Raw genomic sequence first — 20895 nt, 5'->3', positions numbered from 1 at the left:
GCTGCGGAATATGTTAGTGCTATATAAAAATAAAGATTATTATTATAATTAAATGGACTGGTCATATCAGCACCCACTGTCCAGCAGTTCTTTTGGTGAGGCAGTTGAGAGGGTCTGTGACAACGTGCAGCACGTCACCATAGGGGGCCAGGTCGCTACAGGCCTCAAGGACACCAGGGCTGAACGAACCCTCATCGGACCCGAACTGGTGGCCCCTGAAGAGATTATTCTGGGGAAAACCCTGACTGTCACAGGGATTGGGGGCATCCGCTGTCCCCTGCTAATGGCCCGGGTGTTTATAGATTGGGGTGTTGGGAGCAGGGTGAAGGAAGTGGGGCTGTCTGATAACTTGCCCACTGATGTTTTATTGGGGACTGATTTGGAGCGGATGGTTGCATATTATGTCACTTACTCCCCTCCCCAATCGAATGCTAATGATAGCAATGGGAAATTGCATGTGTTACCTGAAAATGCTTTACCAGTTAATGATTTACCTGATAATCATTTTTCTGAAAATGCCAAGGGTAATACTGATGATGATGCTGATGATGTAACTGTGTATGTTTTATCTGAAAACCATTTATTTCCTAAGAATGATGTATACACAGATGCAGGAGTGCTCAGCCACTTCACTCTGCGGGGTGGGATGGCTGAGGAACCCCTAACAGGAGCAAGCGATGGTGCTCAGGGAGATGCATGGGAACTGTAAAGAATGTGATGCCGTGCAGCTGACCAGTGTCACAGAGGAAGGTAACTGCCCCATAAGTAGCACTGCTCCTGAGATGGTGGGGGTGGATGCGGAGGTAGTACCCATATCAGCTCTGGCTGATGGGTCTGTGGAAATCCCCGGGGAGACAGCTTACGTAGCTGATGTCACTCATAGTCAGAGTGCCAGGAACACAGATAGCGTTCTGCCTTCTGGACCATCCTCAGTCACAGGAATGACTAAACCAGAGATGGACCCAGAGCAGGTCCCAGAGGGTTCCTGTGGGGAAGGGACCCTGATGTCACTTCTGGCTGCCCCTAGCCAGGAGTTCTAGGCTGCCCTGCACTGAGATGCAAGCCTGGAGAATTTGAGGCACCTCGCTGAGATGCCCACCTCTGTGACTGATAAGGAGAGGGTGTTGTGGGAACGAGGGAGGTTGTATAAGGAGACAGTCCCCAGAAAATACCAAAAGGAGTGGTTGAGGGAAAGATAGCTGGTCATCACTAACCAATTCAGGGGTGAATTATTGCGGATTGCCCATGAGATCCCACTCGCTGGACACTTGGGGATCATCAAAACTAAGGCCCGGCTGTCTCACCACTTCTATTGGCCCAAGATGGGGATAGATGTGACAAACCACTGCCGCTCCTGTATGACCTGCCAAAGAGTGGGGAAGGCGGGGCCTGCTCTTAAGGCTCCCCTGATCCCTTTGCCAGTGATAGAGGAACCTTTCCAGAGGATCGCTGTGGACATTGTGGGCCCACTGGCCGTCCCCAGCAGCTCTGGAAAGCGATACATCCTTACTGTGGTAGACTACGCTACCCGGTACCCAGAGGCAGTAGCTCTGTCTTCAACTAGGGCAGATAAGGTGGTGCATGCCCTGTTGGCTATCTTTTCACTGGTAGGATTTCCCAGGGAGTTGCTTACCGATCAAGGGACCCAATTCATGTCCCGCCTAATGGAGGCTCTCTGTAAGAGAATGCAGATGAAGCATCAGGTATCGAGTGCGTATCACCCACAGACCAATGGCTTGTGTGAGCACTTCAACGGTACCCTCAAACAGATGCTATGCATGCTGGTGTAGACCCAAGGATGCGACTGGGAGTGGTACCTCCTACACCTGCTATTCACTTACCGAGATGTTCCGCAGGCCTTGACAGGGTTCTCCCCCTTCGAGCTCCGGCATGGCAGGCGAGTCCGGGGACCCCTTGGGTAGGTAAGGGAATCCTGGGAAGAGGAGCCAAACCCTGCTGAAGAGTTCATAGTGGAATATGTCATGCGCTTCTGTGACAAAATGCAGACCTTGATGCAGTTGGTGCATGACAGCATGATGTAGGCTCATGCTGATCAAAAGCACTGGTAGGACCAGAATGCCCGGGAGCGGACCTACCAGGTGGGTCAAAAGGTGTGGGTGCTGGTCCCCGTACCAAAGGATGAGCTTCAGACAGCCTGGGAAGGCCCGTATGTCATCCACCAACAGCTCAACCTAGTCACCTACGTGGTCACTCTTGACTACACTCGGTGTAGGCGAAAGGCCTTTCATGTCAATATGATGAAAGCTCATCACGACCGTGAAGCCTGCTTCCTACCGCTCTGCAGCCTGCCTGAAGACAGGAAGAAAGAACTCCTCCTGGACATGCTGGCCCAAGCCAAGGCCAGTGGGTCAATCGAGGATGTGGAGGTAAGCGTTTTGTTAACCGAACCCCAGTGGTCACAGTTGCAGACCACGCTGGAACCTTTCTGAGCTGTATTCTCCATCTGACCTGGAAGGAGTGAGTTAGCAGTCCATGAGGTGGACCCCGGGAATCATGCCCTACTACGGCGAACACCCTATCGGATCGCCGATGAGGTTCAGTAGGTTATGCGCCGGGAGATCGATGAGATGTTACAGCTGGGGGTGATTCAATGGTCCAAAAGCACATGGGCCTCACCTGTAGTTCTCATACCAAAGAAGGATCAGAACCCTCAGTTCTGTGTGGACTTCAGGGGGCTCAATGGCATCAAAGTCTCTGACACGCACCCCATGCCACACATCGAGGAACTGCTTGAGCAGTTAACTGGCACAGAATTTCTGTCCATAATGGATCTGAGTAGAGGATACTCGCAGATTCCCCTGAGCCCGAAGGCACAGGAGAAGTCCACCTTTATATCACCTTTCAGACTGTACGAACCCACGGTCATGTCCTTTGGCATGAAAAATGCTCCTGCCACTTTCCAGTGGAATGTCAGCCACCTGCTTCAGGGACTGGATAAGTATGTGGTGGCATACTTGGATGATATTGCCATATTCAGTTCCTCCTGGGACGAACAATTGCAGCATCTTCAGGAGGTGCTTGGGCGAATTCACCAAGCCGGTCTGACCATCAAGCCAGGAAAGTGCCAGATGGGCATGAGAGAGGTCCACTACCTGAGACAACAGGTAGGCGGGGGCTCCATGAAGCCAGAGCATGGCAATACAGATGGGTTGTCCTGCCGAGGTGTGCATGGAGGGGTACCGAGAGGTTCTGCCTCCGTAGCGCGGTCCAAAAGGGGGAGGTGTCACGAGAATATGAATATGCCATGTTTTGCGTATATACCTAAAAGATCCATGGCTTTCAGACACATGCTGTGGGCTTTTCCGTCCACCCCTCTTCACCCAGCCTAGAAAGCTCTGCTTTTCTCTTAGCCTGAAGGCAACTCCCTCCCACTGCTATATAGTGGTAATGTGAGACCAGCCAGCACATTCACTGAAGAATTTTTATGGCTCTGTGCTCATTCCCCCTCCCGCCTAATACCAGCCAAAACTGGTACAGCCACTTCCCAAACTGTATGGGACTCTTTTGTTCTTTTAAAGTTATGTATACTGGCACCAATCAGGGCTAGAGATAAGGATTACATTTTCTGGATGTCCACCGAGAGATCTATAACTCACTAAAATGCTAGGAGCTACACCTAACGGAATGCAAGGAACGGATTTCTCCATAAGCGGGTCATGTAACTACGCCGTGTTTATACTTAAAAGAACTCCCCTGATGTGAACATCCTGATCATTGTGTCATTCTTATATGAGGTTCATGCAGCGAGTTATGTATGCAAATGGATTGTCATAACTCTAAGAAAGGGGAGGATTCAGCCTCTGAGTGAGGTCACCACAGGGGGAGTGCCTTGATTTTGGGCTGGGAGATAAGTGAGTGAGACATCAGTCTTCACTAGTCTTTTGTCCTGGTCTAGCTGCGAGACAGATGTGTGATGCATCTAGATGTGTGCCCCTCCCTCACAGCACTCAGTCAGCCATGAGATGAAATGATATGAACGAAATGTAAGTGTTTTTCATCTTTTATCCCATTTTATTTGTAATTGTACTGTTCATACGATACTTGTCTACTTTTATAATATCTTTTTATGCTTCTGTAAAAACTGCCTACCTTTTTTGGAGTAAAATATATAAAATTACTAGCCTTGTCTCTCCTTGCTCTAAAACGAACTGTCACGTCCTCTGAAGTGAATTATGCTACTAATCTGGGTTGGCTCTGGACCTGTTATTAAGTAAGAAATCGGAGCTGGTTGCAGCGGATTTGTCCTGTGCGTTTGGGAGGCTTTGTAGCGAAAGCAGGCGTTGATAATTATTGTTCCCACCTGAGTGGGAGTAGTTATATCACCCTCGCTGCAGGGTGCCCATTAGACAGTACAAAGTAAGGCAGCCTTTCTGGTGACTAATTATCCTAGGTGCAGTACCCAGTCTGACCTGAGGGTAAGGGTGGTGCTAGAGAGCTGCCAGTTCCAAACCGGAACAGGGAAGTGGGATATAGATAAAACCCCTTCAGAAAGGAACCAGGGGCAACCAAATAACCCCGGTTCATGACAAATTGGCGTGAGTGGTGGGGAAGATAAGGGAATCCTCCCCGTGAACCGTGACAATATTAAGTATATTTTAATACAAATTGAGGTAATTAAAATAAATCAGCATGGACTCTGAACAATGGTTATACTCATGTTCTGAGTGGGGAGGCCGTACAAGTTGAGAAGCGTTTGCCATAGACTATAAGCATAAATTGAGAAGTGTTTGCCATAGACTACACACATAAATAGAGGAGTGTTTGCCATAGACTATACAAATAAAGAGAAGTGTTTGCCATAGGCTATACACATGAATTGAGAAGTGTTTGCCATAGGCTATACACATAAATAGATAAGTATTTGCCATAGGCTATACACATGAATTGAGAAGTGTTAGCCATAGACAGTACTCACCCTAACATTATAACCTAGTACAAATCATACTACTTGGAGGGAGATATGTTGCAATTACCTCTGTGCGTATTATTGTTTAGTTAGAACACTGGACAATTTTTAGCATATTGGCATTGTAATCACAAGCTTCACTGTTAATTGATTACACAGGTCAACAAAAAAAATTTTTTTTTCTGGTGTCCAAAATATTTTAATGAATTTGGGGTATTTTTGGGGTGCTGATTCTGAATATGCTATCAGTTTTGCCAGATTGGCTCAAGTTTTTGACATTTTTGGTATCTTATTTATAGCACTTGTTGGTAAATGCGACGCATCATCTCATTAATTTCTTTGGATTAGTACTTGAACTGAGCAGTTCTCAATATAGTTTTGTGTTAATTAGTGTTCTAAAAGTTTGTTCATAGCTTGATTTTTGCACTAACTTTATGTTGTTGTCTGTTTTCCAGTGAAAAGCATGAACTCATCAAGAAGAAGTTGTCTTAACGATCCAGACTCATTCTGTTACATTTGTGGTGAATACACACTGCCAAAACATAGAAGAAACATAACAGACTTCGTAAAAAAAAGTGTATTTTGCCTATTTTGGGGTTATGCTTGGGGACCAATACAAGTTTTGGGCACCACACATAGTGTGCAAAGCATGTATCGAATTATTACGAAAATGGAGCAAAGGACAAAGAAAAAGCTTCAAATTTGGTGTTCCAATGGTGTGGAGAGAGCCAAAAAATCATCATGATGACTGTTATTTATGGTAAACACAGGTACAGGCACATCTTCACAATGAGGGACAGGCCTTCTTGCAGATTCCATGTTACTCCCATTTTCATTTCTTATGCTTATTGAATCCTTGCACTTGCACTGCACAGAAATAACAGTCATCATGATGATTTTTTGGCTCTCTCCACACCATTGGAACACCAAATTTGAAGCTTTTTCTTTGTCCTTTGCTCCATTTTCGTAATAATTCGATACATGCTTTGCACACTATGTGTGGTGCCCAAAACTTGTATTGGTCCCCAAGCATAACCCCAAAATAGGCAAAATACACTTTTTTTACGAAGTCTGTTATGTTTCTTCTATGTTTTGGCAGTGTGTATTCACCACAAATGTAACAGAATGAGTCTGGATCGTTAAGACAACTTCTTCTTGATGAGTTCATGCTTTTCACTGGAAAACAGACAACAACATAAAGTTAGTGCAAAAATCAAGCTATGAACAAACTTTTAGAACACTAATTAACACAAAACTATATTGAGAACTGCTCAGTTCAAGTACTAATCCAAAGAAATTAATGAGATGATGCGTCGCATTTACCAACAAGTGCTATAAATAAGATACCAAAAATCTCAAAAACTTGAGCCAATCTGGCAAAACTGATGACATATTCAGAATCAGCACCCCAAAAATACCCTAAATTCGATGAAATATCTTTGGCACCAAAAATGCTGTTGACCAGTGTTATAAATTACTTGTTTTTGAACTTTTATAGGTAAAAAAATATTGGTCTGATGATGTGAGATACTATAATTCCTTAATATAATTTATAAACTTTGAATGGGTCATTAGGTCAGGAAGATGTTGTGTGACATGATTATGTACATTACTGATCCTAGTTATCTTTTCTTTCCAGGTTAAGGGTGAACTAAACCACCAATCAGGGGCCCCATGTGAATCGGTGTTCAGCGAAGTGGAATCTCATGCTGTTGAAGCTTTGGATCTCCCTGGCTGTTTCCGAATGCGAAGTCACAGCTACCTCCGTGCCATCCAAGCTGGCTGCTCCCAAGATGATGACTGCATCTCTGTCTTTTCCATGTCTGGCCCATCAGGACCAACCCTTGCCAGCAGCATTCTCAAGCCCAACTCTTGTAAGTGGCTGTTACACACACAATGTATTGTATTATGTCTATAACCCTGCAGTCTAATCTTGTTACTTGTTTCCATTACAATCATTGCAAGTTGTGTTCATGTTAAGTTTTCATTCATGTCTCCCTCTGCTCATGTTGCAGTTAGATCTTTCAGCTTCTTGTGATAACTTTCAATGTTTTGAGATCTCTGAGCTGCAATCTATAAATATAAAACTTTAAAAGTAATCTGAAGAAATATTTCTCCAATTTTTTCTTAAAAAATAACTGCATTTCAATACAGAGTATTTCCCTGTACTTTCATCATTACCTTTTTTATCTTAATATTTAGACAAATAGCTGTAAAAGTTGAAACATAAATATTACTTTGCAAATATAAAGAATAATGGTTCTGTTAGGCAAGCTTTACAGTCATGGGGTTACAGACATTGCTAGTTCAAGTCATTTGGTCTATGAAATGATAACTCTGAACTCATATCTGTCATTGCAGATAAATGTCGCAGTGGCTAATAGAACAAGACCTTTCTTTTAGGTCATATGCTAGCTTTCATGTGTGCAAGGTTATAGCTAGTGCAAAAGTAATGTGTTGCTTATCGCCATGAAAGTGAGTGTAATAATCGTATCTGCCAGTTAGCAAAAGATGTATGTTCTGCTTCTCCCTCTTTTTCCTTAACAGCCTATAAAAATATATTCTCCATTCTCATTGTTCCACTTTCTTACAATAATGATGCTGAAGAAATGTATGGTATATAGGTACATAGAGTGTATACAGGGTGGGCCATTTATATGGATACACGTAAATAAAATGGGAATGGTTGGTGATATCTACTTCCTGTTTGTAGCACATTAGTATATGGGAGGGGGAAAACTTTTCAAGATGGGTGGTGACCATGGTGGCCATTTTGAAGTTGGCCATTTTGGATCAAACTTTATTTTTTCCAATGGGAAGTGGGTCATGTGACACTTCAAACTTATTGAGAATTTCACAATAAAAACAATGTGTGCTTGGCTTCACTGTAACGTTATTCTTTCATGAGTTATTGACAAGTTTATGATCACTTATAAAATGTGTTCAAAGTGCTGCCCATTGTGTTGGATTGTCAATGCAACCCTCTTCTCCCACTCTTGACACACTGATAGCAACACTGCAGAAGAAATGCTAGCACAGGCTTCCAGTATCCGTTGTTTCAGATGCTGCACATCTCGTATCTTCACAGCAGATGACCCCAAAGATAAAAGTTCCTACATTAAACAGTTTCCTGGACAGTGGATTGGTCATCGTGGGCCAGTTGAATGGCCACCAAGGTCCCCTGATCTGACCCTCTTAAGGTACCGTCACATTAAGCGACGCTGCAGCGATATCGACAACGATGCCGATCGCTGCAGCGTCGCTGTTTGATCGCTGGAGAGCTGTCACACAGACCGCTCTCCAGCGATCAACGATGCCGAGGTCCCCGGGTAACCAGGGTAAACATCGGGTTACTAAGCGCAGGGCCGCGCTTAGTAACCCGATGTTTACCCTGGTTACCAGCGTAAAAGTAAAAAAAACAAACAGTACATACTCACCCAGCGTCATACCACCCCCAGCTTCTGCTTCCTGACAATGACTGAGCTCCGGCCCTAACAGCACAGCGGCTTTCACTTTCACTTTAGGGCCGGCGCTCAGTCAGTGTCAGGAAGCAGACGCTGGGGGTGGTATGACGCTGGGTGAGTATGTACTGTTTGTTTTTTTTACTTTTACGCTGGTAACCAGGGTAAACATCGGGTTACTAAGCGCGGCCCTGCGCTTGGTAACCCGATGTTTACCCTGGTTACCAGTGTAAAACATCGCTGGTATCGTTGCTTTTGGTGTCAAACACAACGATACACGGCGATCGGACGACCAAATAAAGTTCTGGACTTTATTCAGCGACCAGCGACATCACAGCAGGATCCTGATCGCTGCTGCGTGTCAAACTAAACGATATCGCTAGCCAGGACGCTGCAACGTCACGGATCGCTAGCGATATCGTTTAGTGTGACGGTACCTTTAGACTCTATCTTTGGGGTCATCTGAAGGCAATTATCTATGCTGTGATGATACGAGATGTCCAGCATCTGAAACAACGGATACTGGAAGCCTGTGCTAACATTTCTTCTGCGGTGTTGCTATCAGTGTTGACAATCCAAAACAATGGGCAGCACTTTGAACATATTTTATAAGTGGTCATAAACTTTTAAATAACTCATGAAAGAATAAAGTTACGTTAAAACTAAGCACACCATTGTTTTTCTTGTGAAATTTGATGTGTCACATGACCCTTTTCCCATTGGAAAAAATAAAATTGGATCCAAAATGGCTGACTTCAAAAATGCTGCCATGGTCACTACCCATCTTAAAAAGTTTTCCACTCCCATATACTAATGTGCCACAAAAAGGAAGTTGATATCACCAACCATTCCCATTTTATTTCCATGTATCCATATAAATGGGCCACCCTGGATATATATACAGTGGGGCAAAAAAGTATTTAGTCAGTCAGCAATAGTGCAAGTTCCACCACTTAAAAAGATGAGAGGCGTCTGTAATTTACATCATAGGTAGACCTCAACTATGGGAGACAAACTGAGAAACAAAAATCCAGAAAATCACATTGTCTGTTTTTTTATCATTTTATTTGCATATTATGGTGGAAAATAAGTATTTGGTCAGAAACAAAATTTCATCTCAATACTTTGTAATACATCCTTTGTTGGCAATGACAGAGGGCTAACGTTTTCTGTAAGTCTTCACAAGGTTGCCACACACTGTTGTTGGTATGTTGGCCCATTCCTCCATGCAGATCTCCTCTAGAGCAGTGATGTTTTTGGCTTTTCGCTTGGCAACACAGACTTTCAACTCCCTCCAAAGGTTTGCTATAGGGTTGAGATCTGGAGACTGGCTAGGCCACTCCAGGACCTTGAAATGCTTCTTACGAAGCCACTCCTTCATTGCCCTGGCGGTGTGCTTTGGATCATTGTCATGTTGAAAGACCCAGCCATGTTTCATCTTCAATGCCCTTGCTGATGGAAGGAGGTTTGCACTCAAAATCTCACGATACATGGCCCCATTCATTCTTTCATGTACCCGGATCAGTCGTCCTGGCCCCTTTGCAGAGAAACAGCCCCAAAGCATGATGTTTCCACCACCATGCTTTACAGTAGGTATGGTGTTTGATGGATGCAACTCAGTATTCTTTTTCCTCCAAACACGACAAGTTGTGTTTCTACCAAACAGTTCCAGTTTGGTTTCATCAGACCATAGGACATTCTCCCAAAACTCCTCTGGATCATCCAAATGCTCTCTAGCAAACTTCAGACGGGCCCGGACATGTACTGGCTTAAGCAGTGGGACACGTCTGGCACTGCAGGATCTGAGTCCATGGTGGCGTAGTGTGTTACTTATGGTAGGCCTTGTTACATTGGTCCCAGCTCTCTGCAGTTCCTTCACTAGGTCCCCCCGCGTGGTTCTGGGATTTTTGCTCACCGTTCTTGTGATCATTCTGACCCCACGGGGTGGGATTTTGCGTGGAGCCCCAGATCGAGGGAGATTATCAGTGGTCTTGAATGTCTTCCATTTTCTAATTATAGCTCCCACTGTTGATTTCTTCACTCCAAGCTGGTTGGCTATTGCAGATTCAGTCTTCCCAGCCTGGTGCAGGGCTACAATTTTGTTTCTGGTGTCCTTTGACAGCTCTTTGATCTTCACCATAGTGGAGTTTGGAGTCAGACTGTTTGAGGGTGTGCACAGGTGTCTTTTTATACTGATAACAAGTTTAAACAGGTGCCATTACTACAGGTAATGAGTGGAGGAAAGAGGAGACTCTTAAAGAAGAAGTTACAGGTCTGTGAGAGCCAGAAATCTTGATTGTTTGTTTCTGACCAAATACTTATTTTCCACCATAATATGCAAATAAAATGATAAAAAAACAGACAATGTGATTTTCTGGATTTTTGTTTCTCAGTTTGTCTCCCATAGTTGAGGTCTACCTATGATGTAAATTACAGACGCCTCTCATCTTTTTAAGTGGTGGAACTTGCACTATTGCTGACTGACTAAATACTTTTTTGCTCCACTGTACATATATATATATATATATATATATATATATATATATATATATATATATATATATATATATATATATATATATATACAGTACAGACCAAAAGTTTGGACACACCTTCAAGAGAATGCCAAGAGTGTGCAAAGCAGTCATCAAAGCATAAGGTGGCTACTTTGAAGAACCTAGAATGTAAGACATAATTTCAGTAGTTTCACACTTTTTTGTTAAGTATATAATTCCACATGTGTTAATTCATAGTTTTGATGCCTTCAGTGTGAATGTACAATTTTCATAGTCATGAAAATACAGAAAAATCTTTAAATGAGAAGGTGTGTCCAAACTTTTGGTCTGTACTGTATATATATATATATATATATATATATATATATATATATATACAGTGCAGACCAAAAGTTTGGACACACCTTCTCATTTAAAGATTTTTCTGTATTTTCATGACTATGAAAATTGTACATTCACACTAAGGGCATCAAAACTATGAATTAACACATGTGGAATTATATACTTAACAAAAAAGTGTGAAACAACTGAAATTATGTTTTATATTCTAGGTTCTTCAAAGTAGCCACCGTTTGCTTTGATGACTGCTCTGCACACTCTTGGCATTCTCTTGATGGGTTTCAAGAGGTAGTCACCGGGAATGGTCTTCCCTTCACAAGTGTGCCCTGTCAGGTTTAATAAGTGTGATTTCTTGCCTTATAAATGGTGTTGGGACCATCAGCTGTGTTGTGCAGAAGTCTGGTGGATTCACAGCTGATAGTCCTACTGAATACACTGTTAGAATTTGTATTATGGCAAGAAAAAGCAGCTAAGTAAATAAAAACGAGTGGCCATCATTGCTTTAAGAAATGGAGGTCAGTCAGTCCGAAAAATTGGGAAAGCTTTGAAAGTGTCCCCAAGAGCAGTGACAAAAACCATTAAGCGCTACAAAGAAACTGGCTCGCATGAGGACCGCCCCAGGAAAGGAAGACCAAGAGTCACCTCTGCTTCTGAGGATAAATTTATCCGAGTCACCAGCCTCAGAAATCGGAGGTTAACAGCAGCTCAGATTAGAGACCAGGTCAATGCCAAACAGAGTTCTAGCAGCAGACACATCTCTACAACAACTGTTAAGAGGAGACTTTGTGCAGCAGGCCTTCATAGTAAAATAGCTGCTTGGAAACCACTGCTAAGGACAGGCAACAAGCAGAAGAGACTTGTTTGGGCTAAAGAACACAAGGAATGGACATTAGACCAGTGGAAATCTGTGCTTTGGTCTGGTGAGTCCAAATTTGAGATCTTTGGTTCCAACCACCATGTCTTTGTGCGACTCAGAAAAGGTGAAGCGATTGACTCTACATGCCTGGTTCCCACCGTGAAGCATGAAGGAGGAGGTGTGATGGTGTGGGGGTGCTTTGCGGGTGACACTGTTGGGGATTTAGTCAAAATTGAAGGCATACTGAACCAGCATGGCTACCACAGCATCTTGCAGCGGCATGCTATTCCATCCGGTTTGCGTTTAGATGGACCATCATTCATTTTTCAACAGAACAAAGACCCCAAACACACCTCCAGGCTGTGTAAGGGCTATTTGACCAAGAAGGTGAGTGATGGGGTGTTACGCCAGATGACCTAAACCCAATCGAGTTGGTTTGGGGTGAGCTGGACCACAGAGTGAAGACAAAAGTGCCAACAAGTGCTAAGCATCTCTGGGAACTCCTTCAAGATTGTTGGAAGACCATTCCCGGTGACTACCTATTGAAGCTCATCAAGAGAATGCCAAGAGTGTGCAAAGCAGTCATCAAAGCAAAAGGTGGCTACTTTGAAGAACCTAGAATAAAATACATAATTTCAGTTGTTTCACACTTTTTTGGTAAGGATATAATTCCACATGTGTTAATTCATAGTTTTGATGCCTTCAGTGTGAATGTACAATTTTCATAGCCATGAAAATACAGGAAAATCTTTAATTGAGAAGGTGTGTCCAAACTTTTGGTCTGCACTGTATATATATATATATATATATATATATATATATATATATATATATATATACATATATATATATATATATATATATATATATATATATATACAGTGGGGCAAAAAAGTATTTAGTCATTCAGCAATAGAGCAAGTTCCACCACTTAAAAAGATGAGAGGCGTCTGTAATTTACATCATAGGTAGACCTCAACTATGGGAGACAAACTGAGGAAAAAAAATCCAGAAAATCACATTGTCTGTTTTTTTATCATTTTATTTGCATATTATGGTGGAAAATAAGTATTTGGTCAGAAACAAACAATCAAGATTTCTGGCTCTCACAGACCTGTAACTTCTTCTTTAAGAGTCTCCTCTTTCCTCCACTCATTACCTGTAGTAATGGCACCTGTTTAAACTTGTTATCAGTATAAAAAGACACCTGTGCACACCCTCAAACAGTCTGACTCCAAACTCCACTATGGTGAAGACCAAAGAGCTGTTAAAGGACACCAGAAACAAAATTGTAGCCCTGCACCAGGCTGGGAAGACTGAATCTGCAATAGCCAACCAGCTTGGAGTGAAGAAATCAACAGTGGGAGCAATAATTAGAAAATGGAAGACATTCAAGACCACTGATAATCTCCCTCGATCTGGGGCTCCACGCAAAATCCCACCCCGTGGGGTCAGAATGATCACAAGAACGGTGAGCAAAAATCCCAGAACCACGCGGGGGGACCTAGTGAATGAACTGCAGAGAGCTGGGACCAATGTAACAAGGCCTACCATAAGTAACACACTACGCCACCATGGACTCAGATCCTGCAGTGCCAGACGTGTCCCACTGCTTAAGCCAGTACATGTCCGGGCCCGTCTGAAGTTTGCTAGAGAGCATTTGGATGATCCAGAGGAGTTTTGGGAGAATGTCCTATGGTCTGATGAAACCAAACTGGAACTGTTTGGTAGAAACACAACTTGTCGTGTTTGGAGGAAAAAGAATACTGAGTTGCATCCATCAAACACCATACCTACTGTAAAGCATGGTGGTGGAAACATCATGCTTTGGGGCTGTTTCTCTGCAAAGGGGCCAGGACGACTGATCCGGGTACATGAAAGAATGAATGGGGCCATGTATCGTGAGATTTTGAGTGCAAACCTCCTTCCATCAGCAAGGGCATTGAAGATGAAACGTGGCTGGGTCTTTCAACATGACAATGATCCAAAGCACACCGCCAGGGCAACAAAGGAGTGGCTTCGTAAGAAGCATTTCAAGGTCCTGGAGTGGCCTAGCCAGTCTCCAGATCTCAACCCTATAGAAAACCTTTGGAGGGAGTTGAAAGTCCGTGTTGCCAAGCGAAAAGCCAAAAACATCACTGCTCGAGAGGAGATCTGCATGGAGGAATGGGCCAACATACCAACAACAGTGTGTGGCAACCTTGTGAAGACTTACAGAAAACGTTTGACCTCTGTCATTGCCAACAAAGGATATATTACAAAGTATTGAGATGAAATTTTGTTTCTGACCAAATACTTATTTTCCACCATAATATGCAAATAAAATGATAAAAAAACAGACAATGTGATTTTCTGAGTTTTTTTTTCTCAGTTTGTCTCCCATAGTTGAGGTCTACCTATTATGTAAATTACAGACGCCTCTCATCTTTTTAAGTGGTGGAACTTGCACTATTGCTGAATGACTAAATACTTTTTTGCCTCACTGTATACTCCCTGACAGAAGTTATGTCCCTTATCCATGTTATGTAAATAAAAGCTTAGAACCTGATGTTAAATTCATCCATTGGTTGTATAAATTATTCTTTTGAAGGCTGAAACCCTCTGAAATGTGGTTTAGGTTAAGAAAATAAGTTGGCATCAATGCAGAAATATTGATCAGTTAATAGACACAGAATGGTCAGATTTTGGCAAGACAAACGTTTTGTTGCCTGATCATATAATGCACCCAGTCCTAGTTTACATCCTCACCTGTGCTCAGTAAATGATCGGGTAATTAGTGTGTGTATAAAAAGAACCCCAGTACCCCAGACCATCATTTGAACTGCAACTTGAGCTCTGACAGCATGCCAAAAATCCACCCTGCGACCAAAGCCTGGATTATCAAGAGGCTGAAGACCAGATCCACTACAGAGGTGGCTGGAACCTTTAATGTGTCTCAGCGTCAAGTACAAAGAATTAAAAAAAGATATGAAGAGACTGGAGATGTGTTTGACAAGCCCAGGTCCGGCAGATCCCGCAAGACAACTGCTCAGGAGGAATGTTTGTTGGTGAGAAAATCCAAAGCAAGCCCCTCTTCCACTGCAGCAGAGCTCCAACAGTCCTGGTCACTTCAAGTCCCTATGTCAACAAGTACAGTTTGTAGGATTCTGTCTCGAAATGGTCTCCCTCGTCAAATCAGTGCCCAGAAGCCAGCACTAAACAAAAAGGCAAATAAAAAACCAAGAAGTATTAGCTACCTCTTATATTCCAAATCGTAAAAGGGGTCAAATTCTGCAGCACGATGGTGCTCCATCTCATAGATCCATCGCTACAACAAAGTTCCTCCAGGCAAAAAAGATCAAGGTGCTCAAGGACTGGCTAGCCCAGTGACCAGACATGAACATCATTGAGCATGTTTGGGGTAGGATGAAAGAGGAAGACAAAACCAAAGAATCTAGATGAACTCTGGGAGGCATGTAAGACTGCATTCTTTGCTGTTCCTGATGACTTCATTAATAAATTGTATGAATCATTGTTGAATCGCATGGATGCAGTCCTTCAAGCTCATGGAAGTTGCACAAAATATTAAATATGACTCTAATAGCACCACAACTTCATTCACCACTGTTATGCAACATATATTTATATTTTAAGTTAATTATTTGTTTGAATATCGCATTACTTTTTGTGGGTGACAAAACTTTTGTCTTGCCAAAATCTGACCATTTTGTGTCAATTAACTGATCAATATTTCTGCATTCATGCCAATTAATTTTCTTACCCTAAACCACATTTCGTAGGGTTTCAGCTCTCAAAAGAATAATTTATACAACCAGTGGATGAATTTAACGTTAGGTTATAAGCTTTTATTCATAAACATGGATAAGCGACATAACTTCTGTCAGGGAGTGTAAGTGAACAGTTTGATTTCACAGAAGTTTGATTTACTTACCTTATATTCTGTTGTTTAAGTGTTCCGTTTATTTTTCTGAGCAGTGTATATATATATATATATCGATGAAGATGGAAGAAGGAACGCACTCACAGGAGGTCCGATGCATATATATATATACAGTATATATATATATATATATATATATATATATATATATACAAAGACATTATAAATATGGTGGTCAAGCCAAGACCTTAAACTTGTTGCCATATTTCATAATCTATTCCTGAACAGTAGTGAATACCTTTGCCATGAAGGTGCTATCTGGGGTAGACAGGAGTAAGCTTGGGCAATCAAACTAGACCAGAACTACTTTGCAATCTGAGATGCTGTGTTTCGACACCTTTCTATCATAGCTATAATGAACGTTTTCATAAATTTGGAATGCAGTCGATTTTATTTGGGATTGGACCAGACAAGCTAGCATTTTCTTCCTACAGTTATCAGTAAACCTTGAGCACCCATCTAGGTATCCTGTTGCTGGTTCTGCGACGTTCTGTGACTCACTTTTGAAGTTACAAAGCCCTCGATGCAGGGAGCACCCCGCAAAATCTACAGTTTTTTTGGAATGCTTTAACATGGTAATCACAATTTAGCTCTTGTCAAAGTTGCTTAGATCCATAACCATTTTACTGTTTCCAACACAACAGCAAGAACTGAATGTTCACTTGCTGCCTAATGTAATCCACCCGTTGACAGATATCATTGTCACAAAATAATCTGTTATTCACCTTCCTTGTCAGTGGTTTTTATGTTACGCTGATCAGTATATTTAACAAATGTATGTCTTTGAAGCTTGACAAAGTCTAAACTGAGATAAAATTGCAATACCTATCATCTTGGCTGGTTTATTTAGCCAATTGCTTTTTTGTTATCTGAAATGTAGAGTGTAATGTAAAAAAGTTTTAATGATTATCAATAATGTGTGTTATCTGTACCAGGTTTATTATTAATTAGAATCTATCCTCGTTGTATTAGTAGATCATATGTGATAAAACATATTCACATAAACTGCTTATCCAAATGCAGTCATGGCTGAAAGTGTTGGCACCCTTGAAATTGTTCCTGAAAATGAAGTATTTCTCCCCAAAAATGATTGAATTTACAAGTGTTGTTATACATATATTTATTTCCTTTGTGTGTATTTGAACAACCCCCCCAAAAAAACAGGAAAAAAGGCTTAATTGGATATAATTTTACATAAAAAACAAAAATGGTCTGGACTTAATATTTGATTGCACACCCTTTGGTATAAATAATTACAATCAGTCGCTTCCTATAACCATCAACAAGCTAAAAGTCTTTCATATTTGAAGGGTGCCTTCTCCAAACAGCAATGTTAGAATCTCTCCACAGGTGTTCAATGATATTTAGATCCAGACTCATTGTTGGCCACTTCAGAACTCTCCTGCGCTTTGTTTCCATCCATTTCTGGGTGCTTGTTGAAGTATGTTGGGGTCATTGTCCTGCTGGAAGACCCATGTCCTAGGACAAAACCCTGCCTTCTGACTAGTGTTGAGCGATACCGTCCGAAAAGTATCGGATATCGCCGATACCGATACCCGATACCAATACAAGTCAATGGGACACCAAGTATCGGAAGGTATCCTGATGGTTCCCAGGGTCTGAAGGAGAGGAAACTCTCCTTCAGGCCCTGGGATCCATATTACTGTGTAAAATAAAGAATTAAAATAAAAAATATTGATATACTCACCTCTCCGGAGGCCCCTGTGTTATGGACCTGGTGGTTAGGAGCACCCGGAATGACCTGATGAGTAAACTCAAAATCGGGACTAGCTCTGGGAAGTGGGAACTCTGCTGACCGCAAACCCTACTCCTATCACACACACTAGAAATAGCCGTGGAGCGTACCTAACTCTCCCTAGACGCCTCTTTACAGCCTAAGAGCTAACTACACCTAAAGATAGAAATAGAAGCCTTACCTTGCCTCAGAGAAATTCCCCAAAGGTAAAGGCAGACCCCCACATATATTGACTGTGAGTTAAGAGGAAAGTCACAAACACAGGAATGAAACAGGTTTTAACAAAGGAGGCCAGAAAAGGGAACTATGCGGTCAGCACAAAAGACTACAAAAAAACACGCAGAGTAAGCAAAAAGACTCCCCACACCGACTCACGATGTGGAGGTGCCACTCTGCACCCCAAAGCTTCCAGCTAGCAAAGGAATATCATGATAGCAAGCCGGACTAGAAATAGCAGTACTAAGAAATATATTCAGGAAGCAGTAACAACAAATGAACTAGCAAAGACTTAGCTTCTGCTGGAGTAGACAGGTCCTCAGAGAAGGCCAAGAGAGATCTGAACCAATACTGGAACATTGACAGCTGGAATGAAGTAACAATCTGAGTGGAGTTAAATAGGAAGCCAGCATAGAAATAAACGAGAGCAGCTGATGAAGCCAACCTCAGTGACCAGCAGTTCCGCTCGAAGCCACCAGAGGGAGTCCAAGAGCAGAATTAACCAAAGTACCATTCATGACCACAGGAGGGAGTCTGAGAACGGAATTCACAACAGTACCCCCCCCCCTTGAGGAGGGGTCACCGAACCCTCACCAGGGCCCCCAGGCCGATCAGGACGAGCCAAATGAAAGGCACGAACTAAATCGGCAGCATGGACATCGGAGGCAACAACCCAGGAATTATCCTCCTGACCATAGCCCTTCCACTTAACCAGGTACTGAAGCTTCCGTCTCGAAATACGAGAATCCAAAATTTTTTCCACGACATACTCCAACTCCCCCTCAACCAACACCGGAGCAGGAGGATCAACGGAGGGAACCATAGGCGCCACGTACCTCCGCAACAACGACCTATGGAACACATTATGGATGGCAAAAGAAGCTGGAAGGACCAAACGAAATGACACAGGATTGAAAATTTCAGAAATCTTATAAGGACCAATGAAACGAGACTTAAACTTAGGAGAAGAAACCTTCATAGGAACATAACGAGAAGACAACCAAACCAAATCACCAACACGAAGTCGGGGACCAAAACAACGACGGCGGTTAGCGAAACGTTGAGCCTTCTCCTGGGACAACGTCAGATTGTCCACTACGTGAGTCCAAATTTGCTGCAACCTGTCCACCACAGAATCCACACCAGGACAGTCAGAAGGCTCAACCTGCCCCGAAGAAAAACGAGGATGAAAACCAGAATTGCAAAAAAAAGGCGAAACCAAAGTAGCCGAACTAGCCCGATTATTAAGGGCAAACTCAGCCAATGGCAAGAAGGTCACCCAATCATCCTGATCAGCAGAAACAAAGCATCTCAGATAGGTTTCCAAAGTCTGGTTGGTCCGTTCGGTTTGGCCATTTGTTTGAGGATGGAAAGCCGAAGAAAAAGACAAATCAATGCCCATCTTAGCACAAAAGGACCGCCAAAACCTAGAGACAAACTGGGAACCTCTGTCTGACACAATGTTCTCTGGAATGCCATGCAAACGAACCACATGTTGAAAAAATAATGGCACCAAATCAGAGGAGGAAGGTAATTTAGGCAAGGGTACCAAATGGACCATCTTAGAAAAGCGATCACAAACCACCCAGATGACAGACATCCTTTGAGAGACAGGAAGATCTGAAATAAAATCCATGGAAACGTGCGTCCAAGGCCTTTTTGGGACTGGCAAGGGCAAAAGCAACCCACTGGCATGAGAACAGCAGGGCTTAGCCCGAGCACAAGTCCCACAGGACTGCACAAAAGAACGCACATCCCGTGACAAGGAAGGCCACCAAAAGGACCTAGCCACCAAATCTCTGGTACCAATAATCCCAGGATGACCAGCCAACACTGAGCAATGAACCTCAGAAATAACTCTGCTAGTCCATCTATCAGGGACAAACAGTTTCTCCGCTGGACAACGGTCAGGTCTATCAGCCTGAAACTCCTGCAGCACCCGCCGCAAATCAGGGGAGATTGCAGACAGAATTACCCCCTCTTTGAGAATACCAGCCGGCTCAGGGACTCCCGGAGAATCAGGCACAAAACTCCTAGAAAGGGCATCCGCCTTCACATTCTTAGAACCTGGAAGGTATGAGGCCACAAAATCGAAACGGGAGAAAAACAGCGACCATCGAGCCTGTGTAGGATTCAACCGCTTGGCAGACTCGAGATAAGTCAGATTTTTGTGATCCGTCAAGACCACCACGCGGTGCTTGGCTCCCTCAAGCCAATGTCGCCACTCCTCGAATGCCCACTTCATAGCTAGCAGCTCCCGATTGCCAACATCATAATTACGCTCAGCAGGCGAAAACTTTCTAGAAAAGAAGGCACATGGCTTCATCACAGAGCCATCAGAACTTCTTTGAGACAAAAGAGCCCCTGCTCCAATCTCAGAAGCATCAACCTCGACCTGAAAAGGGAGCGAAACATCTGGCTGACGCAACACAGGGGCCGAAGAAAAATGACGTTTCAGCTCCTGAAAAGCCTCAACGGCCGCAGAGGACCAATTCACCACATCAGCACCTTTCTTTGTCAAATCAGTCAAAGGTTTAACCACACTAGAAAAATTAGCGATGAAGCGACGGTAAAAATTAGCAAAGCCCAGGAATTTCTGGAGGCTCTTCACAGATGTAGGTTGAGTCCAATCATAAATGGCCTGAACTTTAACAGGATCCATCTCGATAATAGAAGGGGAAAAAATGAAGCCCAAAAAGGAAACCTTCTGAACTCCGAAGAGACATTTAGACCCCTTCACAAACAAGGAATTAGCACGAAGGACCTGGAATACCATTCTGACCTGTTTCACATGAGACTCCCAATCATCCGAAAAGACCAAAATATCATCCAAATATACAATCATGAATCTATCCAGATACTTTCGGAAGATGTCATGCTTAAA

The 20895-nt window shown here is 42.9% G+C and overlaps 1 protein-coding gene across 10 annotated transcripts in view; it reads left to right on the top strand.

Annotated features, from left to right (window-relative positions):
• DLGAP3 (DLG associated protein 3) overlaps window positions 1-20895 on the top strand; it is an 811006-nt gene that overhangs the window by 588422 nt on the left and 201689 nt on the right. For all 10 annotated transcript variants that reach the window (XM_077295792.1, XM_077295791.1, XM_077295789.1 and 7 more), the window contains one exon: window positions 6567-6801. In XM_077295792.1, the coding sequence (XP_077151907.1) occupies window positions 6567-6801 (235 nt within the window). The remainder of the gene's footprint in view (window positions 1-6566; window positions 6802-20895) is intronic.

This window comes from Ranitomeya variabilis, chromosome 3 (assembly GCF_051348905.1).
Source record: "Ranitomeya variabilis isolate aRanVar5 chromosome 3, aRanVar5.hap1, whole genome shotgun sequence".
In the NCBI taxonomy this organism is placed as follows: Eukaryota; Metazoa; Chordata; class Amphibia; order Anura; family Dendrobatidae; genus Ranitomeya; species Ranitomeya variabilis.
Note: the sequence above shows the minus strand (reverse complement) of the source record. Positions and strands in the feature narration are given on the sequence as shown.